General features: G+C 40.8%; 1 protein-coding gene across 1 annotated transcript; it reads right to left on the bottom strand.

Annotated features, from left to right (window-relative positions):
* Nucleotides 1-1,393: 1,393 nt before the first annotated feature.
* On the bottom strand, nt 1,394-7,452 carry LOC104489658 (UPF0577 protein KIAA1324-like homolog; the record flags this gene model as incomplete). The annotated part of the gene is made up of 4 exons (XM_010131845.1): nt 1,394-2,049; nt 5,220-5,385; nt 6,386-6,564; nt 7,326-7,452. Coding segments are annotated over 4 exons (532 nt in total), but the record flags the coding sequence as incomplete, so codon positions are not given.
* Nucleotides 7,453-7,686: the final 234 nt, after the last annotated feature.

Below are 7,686 nucleotides of genomic sequence, written 5' to 3'. Positions count from 1 at the left end.
TCAAATATATTTTCACTTTATTTTATGAATGCCCATCAGATATATATCTTTGATGCTACAGTACACTAGTTGAATAAAAATCAACAACATAAAACCCCTCTTCATAAAAGATCCAAGAAGTGAAATCCCAAAGCCATAACCATTTACTCCATAACCATATCATCTTCGACAACCATATATAAATGACATCATGACAACAAATACAATGTACAATAATAAGTGTGCAATGGTACAAAATATACAAAAAGGAATGTGTATTTAATATACATTCAACAATACCCCATAAAAATCTTTGTTGGGAAAGTGAAGTGACTTTTCAAGAACAACAAAAAACGTACACCGTTTCTGTTAAGATGCCTGAAGTATCTCCCATCAAAAGAGTAAAGCCTGTGTTCTTTGACTGGAGATATAAAATAACCAAGCTGAGTTTTCCCTAAAGAAAAAGAAGTCTAAACCTCATAAAATTTTTGTCCACATCTATAGTATTATAAAATATTTAGAGTGCAGAAAATTCAGTTTAATTTAAATTCTACTTAAAAGTGGGCCCTCTTTTATTGATAGATCTAGCTCAGTCATATAAAATCAAAACTCTGTATTCCTTATAGTAAAAAGACCATTTCTGCCCATGTGTCTTTTCTAGGTTTGATGCATTCCTCAATTCAGATAATTTTGCTATAACAGAAATATGAGTCAGACCAGAGGTCAATACAAGAATTGTTCCTCATTTTCTCCTGGCTTTATACAAATCTTGCATCATTTTACTCACATTTTTACCTAAGTTTCAGATTCCTTTGAGTTCGACCTCAATGGGAATTTCAGGATATCATTACAGTGGATATTATGAGATCACGTGCCTATAATGTGTCTGATTTCATGAAAAAGTCCACCCAGCCTCCAGTTTTTAAGGGACCATGTTGTGCCCTTCTTCCAAAGCAGGTACTTGCATTGACAGCCGAAAAAGCCTTTAGAAGCTGAGCTGCACATGTACGTTACAGAAGCTCAGCTCTGATGGGCATCGTCCTCGTTCCTTGCATGGGTCCAGGAATAATGTGGCTAGTATTTCTAGTAAGACTGACAAAGCCAGTCCTTGATTTCCGGAAGCAGAGATTCTTGCTGTACCTCCAGAGTTCAGGGTTTGTTGGTTTGCAGCACTGGGAAAGGTGACATATTGACAGCCCAAGGGAGGGTACTGGAACTGTCAATGTCCTCTCTTGAAAGGACAAGCTTCCACAGAGAGGAACAATTGCAACTTGCACTGTAGGTATCACTTTCCTTCTCTTTATAGAGTTTGAGCCTGCTGCTGCCTATAAACCCATGGGCCCAGACCTACAATTCGTACAACAGCATTTAACAAATTTCAGTTTAATAGTACAGGTTTTACCCCAACCCTGATGGCCGTGACTTAGGCCTCAGAATGGGTTCAACTTGCCTCTTGTACTAGAGGCCAACACAGACCATCCAGTCCTTCAAAGCATTAAAATCAAAAGTATTTTCCAAAGTTCAAAACTCACCTGAGGCTCATTCCAAGTACCATTCACAATTTTGATTTTAAGAGAGATTCATAGTGATGCTACTAAAGGACAATAGACAACCTTTGCAGGAGGTTTCAGGTCTCTCTGAAAATCATTTCTTATGAATATGAGTAGAAGGAGTGATAGGAAATGAAAGGTACCTATAAATCATACAGCATGCCTGAGCAATGCCCAGGTGAATGCAAAAAATTCATGTTATTTGCAGTATGTTTATCTCTTCCTGAGTTGAATTTCATTCCCAGTATGGAATCCAAGCAACTGCTTTCTTTTTTGGCAAGGTACTCAATCACATGGTAAGGCAATCCAATTTTCTGGTCTGCTTCCTGTCTTCTTTCCTCCTAAATGGCCAAGAGTTTCTCACCAAGATCACCACTACAATGTGTGCCAGAATATGTTTAAAATATGGTCCTGTAAAAATAGAAATTAGGTTTGTTTCTTTGAAGGCATCATTAATTCTTCATATATTCTGGGATCTTGAAGATTTCAGCTGAACAGATTCAAAATGATCTTCCTTTTCCTGCAACGGAAAAGACCATTTCCCATCAACTGGGATTCCTCAAATTCACTCCAACAGTTACTACATTCACTTCTTATCTTAATATCTCCAGAGCAGCATTTGCCAAAGACTTCACTTTATTTCTACCACAGTCGCTAAGTGCACGGTTTGATCCTTTATTAGTTAATAACATTACTAGTTCTGGAAAAAATTGCAAAAGCAGCAAAATTATGCCTTATATATTGTTCATGGTACTTACTTTGGAGGGTACAGGGAAAGTCTGTATTTCATACTCATAATACAGGACAGGTAGTCAGAGCTGGGGAAAGTCAAGGTAATCATGTCTATAGTTACTATTACTTATTAACGAGTTTCCTACAATCTGTGAAGGCGAACACCACTGCCTCACTGCTGGATTCCCATCCCAACTCCTCCTCTGCGAGACCACATGACAAAAAGTAACTACGAATCCTCTGCCATCCTAAAAACTGGGGCTGGACGGTTGAGTTTTCCTTCTGGTTTTATTTGCTGGGTGACAGCCTAGGCCATCTGGGCAGCGGGCAGCAAGGTGCAAAGTGTGGATGTATGTGTTACTGCATGTGTGAACAACCCACTGGCCCATGCAGAAGCAGTGAACGAAGGAGCCCTAATAGAACGATTCACTAGCAAATGCTGGTTCTTGCTTCATGCATGCCTTTTATACTTGTTGATGTACTCAAACAGCTTGGAAACTATGTTAAACTAACACCATCTCGCCCAGATCAGGACAGCCTAGGGCCCAAGTGAGAAAGCGCAGGAGACAAAATTGCCCTACACCAGCCTACCACAATTCACTAGCAAATGCTGGTTCTTGCTTCATGTACCTACATGAAGCCCTACAAATTGCCCTACACCAGCCTACCACCCTTGGAAACTATGTTAAACTAACACCATCTCGCCCAGATCAGGACAGCCTAGGGCCCAAGTGAGAAAGCGCAGGAGACAAAATTGCCCTACACCAGCCTACCACAGAGTATGTCTTGTTCTGACGGACCTGGCGGTGTTCTGTTGCAGACAACAGATGGAACTAGAACAGCCTCCAACCCGAAGCAGTTTCATAATCCTTTAACTTCTATACTCTCATTAAAAGTAACAGCCATTTCTTTCTACATTACAGGGCTGGCACTGAATTCCTTGGGTACTCAAAACCACTAATAGCTTCATGAGATGTTTTGCTTCAAAGAAATGCCTTTGCCTGCAGCTTGAACATATAGTTAGGATACTTCAGATTCTTCTTCATCTCTGTTTACATTTCTCCTCTTTTTCTCCCCTGTTTTCATGCATATTTTTTTTCCATATTTTACATGCATATGCAGCAGGAGATGAATTTCCTCATCTTTTGCATAAATGAAAACTAATGCTTATAACATTTGTTTTGGAGAAATATATTAAATTCCAGTTATCTGCAGGGATACAGGACACATATTTCAGTAAGCTAATGAGGTACTGCAAGCAGAGTTTGCCAGCTACGATTATCTAGCAGGAAAAAAAAGAAACAGCTTAGAAATGTCTGACAGGTTTGTTTAAAAAGGAGAGAATACACAGGGAGCCTGCTACAATGGATATAGGAACTTTAAAACAGTCTTTTGGAGTCCAAATAGGCATTCAAGTGTCTGAATACTGAAGTACTAAAGCTTACTTTAAAGAGAAAAAACCACCCACTTCTCCCATGCTCTTGTCTCTACACTTCTAATCAGGAAGGAGCCAGTGGTTGGTGCTGCAAATGGGAGTCAGCAAAGCTTTTACAGCGATCAGGTGTACAGCAGAACATGTCCCTCACCAGCAGCACTGGTCATTATGCTCAGCCAGCCAAGCCACTTCACAGAGAAAAAAACATCATCAGTTCTTCAAAGTCAGTCCCTACAGGATTCAAAATGGAATCAACTTCCATTTTTGCAACACCGCCACAAAATTTGATGTGATTTGATTTTATGTACATAGTCAATATTCTCCATATTGAATTAAGAATTAATATTGAATTTCTGCCCCTGTCCACAAGGAACAATATTGATTTTGCAAGACAAATAGTCAGGCTGGGGTCAAGGGGAAGTTCCTCATATTAGTTGTGTAATGGGAACTTCTCCTAGGAGGGAGATCTGGGGAGCAGGTAGCATGGAAAGAGGATGCCAGTCTATTGAAAAAAGTAAAAGAACAAAGAGAAGAGAAAAATAAGGGAAAAGAAAGGAGGCAATAGGTTTTAATTACATTGCACTCAATCACAGAGAAGAAAAAGGAATACAAGAAAAAATCTCAAAAGTCAACATTCTGAAATATTATTTGGACAAGAAACAAGAGAGTGACTTGGTAAAATATTTTTTTATTATGACCTTTTAGCAAACCTTCCTATTTTGAAACAACCCACTTCAGCAAAAGTGTTTGAAAGGAAAAATGTCATCCATCTTTATCCTGATCACAATAGACACCCCAGCTGGACTCCCATAAAGACAACTACACTTCCCATGTAGACTTCAAGGCATTTGGAATAAAGACCAAAGCTCTTGCAGGATCTACCATGATGGTCCTCTGTTGCTCCTCTCAGAAATGTTCAAAGGACACTTGAAGACCTTTGTGCTATGAATTCAGACATGCAAGAACCCATATCACATGTACTGTAGAAAAAAACTCTTTTTGCTGTTGCTTCCCACTGAAACGGAGGCGGTTGCTGTACTGGGTAACAGACTGTGGCTGATGCTTCCTCTTCAACTGAATCCTACAGTACTCAGAATTATGGTTCCTAAGTCAGCCATGAAGCTAGCCATGAAGCTAGGTGAGCAGCAAGCAGCTGCCTGGTGCCTATGTTCCCAGGGTTAATTTTCTGTGTCTATAACAGCTGTGCTTGCCTCAGCAGTGGAGGTGTATGGTAGGAATTCAGGCAGAGAGGTTCCCCCCACCACTAACTGCTCTTTTTAGGTATCACCCATACAATGAAGAATGCACTGAAATTCCTCTGCAGAAGAGGGAGCATTTACTTAATAACCTGCAACATCTCTTATCATTATTCACACTGCGGATTTCAGTAGATCAGCTATGGGCTGGGTGAAGTGGGTGGCTGCACAAAGCACTGTGCAAATTAGCATCACAGCCTCATCACATTCAGTAACAAATAAAGGTAATAATTATTTTTAATATTAATAGTAGTAATTACTACTCACCTTTGTTGCCAAGGACTTGAGCTTCCCCAGCAGTGACTGCTTATTTGAATATACTATTTCTTCTTCATTATCTTCTCCCTCCATTATAGCACAGCTGTCAGCAGCTGGCAGCTCGCACTCTTTTGAGTTCGCTGTCATTACTAATTTGGAATATTTATACTCCAACCTGAAGATATAAAGCCAGACAGGCATAGATTTTTTTACAAATGTCCCATATTCAAGGGGTTTTTTGTAATTTAGATTATCTGGAGTCGTTCCACATAGTTACTTCTGAGGTATTTACTGGAAATTAGGTACTTTTCAAACATTAAAAACATGTAACCAAAACAGCATTAACAATACATAGAGCTCCTGCTCTCCAGATTAGTCCTCTATCCTTAAAAAAGAGCCATGTCTCCCCAAAAGACCACAAGCAGGTTGAGAGGATTCCCTGCACGGAGAAGTATGACCTGCGTGCTGATTGGAAACAGAGCAGGTCTGACTTCAGTAGGTATCAGAATCTGCATCACGCTCCTGTCCAAGGAAGATGTGGAGGACAGGAGAAATGCACAACAGTTTGTGTGGTAGGAGGCAGCAAGAGGTGGCTGGAGTCTGAATTTGGTGAAGCTGGGTGTGCTTTGGGGCAGTGAAATCCCACGGAGCTGGAATCACATTTTGAAAGTCTATGGCATAAGATTTGGGAAGCAGAGGACAATGGGGATGGGGGTCAATCAGTACACTCAGTCTGAGAAGCAGAAATCTTTTGGGTGTGTACCAGACATGTCTTGCCAAAACAGACCTAAGCAATATACAGTCAAGAACTGCATTTTAACCCATCTGAAAGGGACTAATTAGACTGAGGAAATATCCTTTGGGGCTTCAGACCTTGAGAAAGCCATGTTGCTTCAGAACCTAAAGTTACCTTCAAACTCTCAGGGGTTGAAATACAGTTCCTGTTGGGAAATTATGCCATAACAAATTACTGTGGATTTCCTATACTTCCCTTGCTAAGCATTTTTGATAACCACTGTTGGCAGAAGAAACCTCAGTTTGGTGGATTAACAGATTTATCCAATATGGTGTTTCCCACAAACACTGTTGTAAGATCAGATCCATGAAATGTCTCTCTGTTCAGGACATCAAGCTTTTAGCTTATTTTTATATGGAACACAATTTGCAGTACTTACTTCTGGTTCTTCTTCCAAAAGTAACAGGTCAAGGCTATGAGCAGAACGGCTGTGAAAGCACCAACACCAGCTCCAACTTTTAGCCAAAAATCCACTGTTTCACAAGTGCTGGTCCTTTTTTCTGGCAAGGGAACCCCTTTAATGCAATGCTTTGGCTCGTTCCAAACATACAAGGTTTCCTGTCAAACAGAAAGCAGAAAACTCCAAAAAGTGAGCTGCTTGTAAGAAAAGAGAGAACTATACAGAGCTGAAGAAAATAAGCTGTTTTGAGGTAGAAAGCTTAGATATCTTTTCAATGAAAGCAAACCAAAACAGGTACTTTAGGTTTCCAGACCCTATGCAGAGTCATAGTGTCTACTCAGTTGTCCCCTTGACTGCACCTGGAGATTCAGGCAAGGCAAGAGGATTTCCTCTTCCATGTTGCTTTTCACCTGGGACAATACGGGTTGGAGAGCAATTGTGAATGTGTGGTGTCTGCATTGGAGCTGTTGATCAACAGGACAGTTCTGAACCTGTGAAAGCACTTCCCAACACTTGACTAGAGAAGGCAGCAGCAAAAAAATTGCAAGCAAGGAAGGACGAATTTCTGAAACTGAAATTCTAAATTCTTGTCTAGCCTGTCCCTGTGTTTTATGGCTATTAAAAGACTGAAGTCTTTGGGGTTTCTTCACAAATAAGTTGCCTGCATATATGAAGAAATACAGAGTTCACATCCCTACCCACATAGCTCTCCTTCAGGGACCATGCTGCCATTGGCTCAAATATCCCTGAGCCTCAGTGCAGCACCTCATCAATAAGACTTGCACCCAGCTAGCTCAGAGCCTAGACTGAGATTTCCCAACTCTATCTGCACATACGCACCGATTTGCACACTGAATTTCAGCAGAGTCCAAGTTACATCCCAATGAACCCAGCTGACCTGGAGATGTGGGTCCTGTACCTGAAATCCTTTTTTGCAGGCTCCCTCAATCTCGTGGTAGTCTTGCTCTGTGCAGAGAGGGCAAGCTTCTGCACTTTCCCATACAAAGTAGAAAGTGCATCCGTCACAGGTGCCCGCGGGGCATGAGCTAGAAGGAGAGCAGAGCCTAGTTATCACTTAGGATACACTCTGGGATTTACATCCTCACTCCACATTCTGCTGCTGAAGACTAATAATAGTAAGTACAACATCCATCAAGTCAACACATGGAAAAATCTGGGGGAAGAATTTTTCCCAGTTTATAAAATTCTTTCTCAGGTGAAAACAGATGTTGGGCTGCCAAAGGTCTAAGAGGAGGAGAGGAGAGGAGAGGGGAGGAGAG

This window comes from Buceros rhinoceros, unplaced genomic scaffold (assembly GCF_000710305.1).
Source record: "Buceros rhinoceros silvestris isolate BGI_N320 unplaced genomic scaffold, ASM71030v1 scaffold712, whole genome shotgun sequence".
Classification (NCBI taxonomy): domain Eukaryota; kingdom Metazoa; phylum Chordata; class Aves; order Bucerotiformes; family Bucerotidae; genus Buceros; species Buceros rhinoceros.
This window is presented reverse-complemented; position numbering and strand designations above follow the sequence as displayed.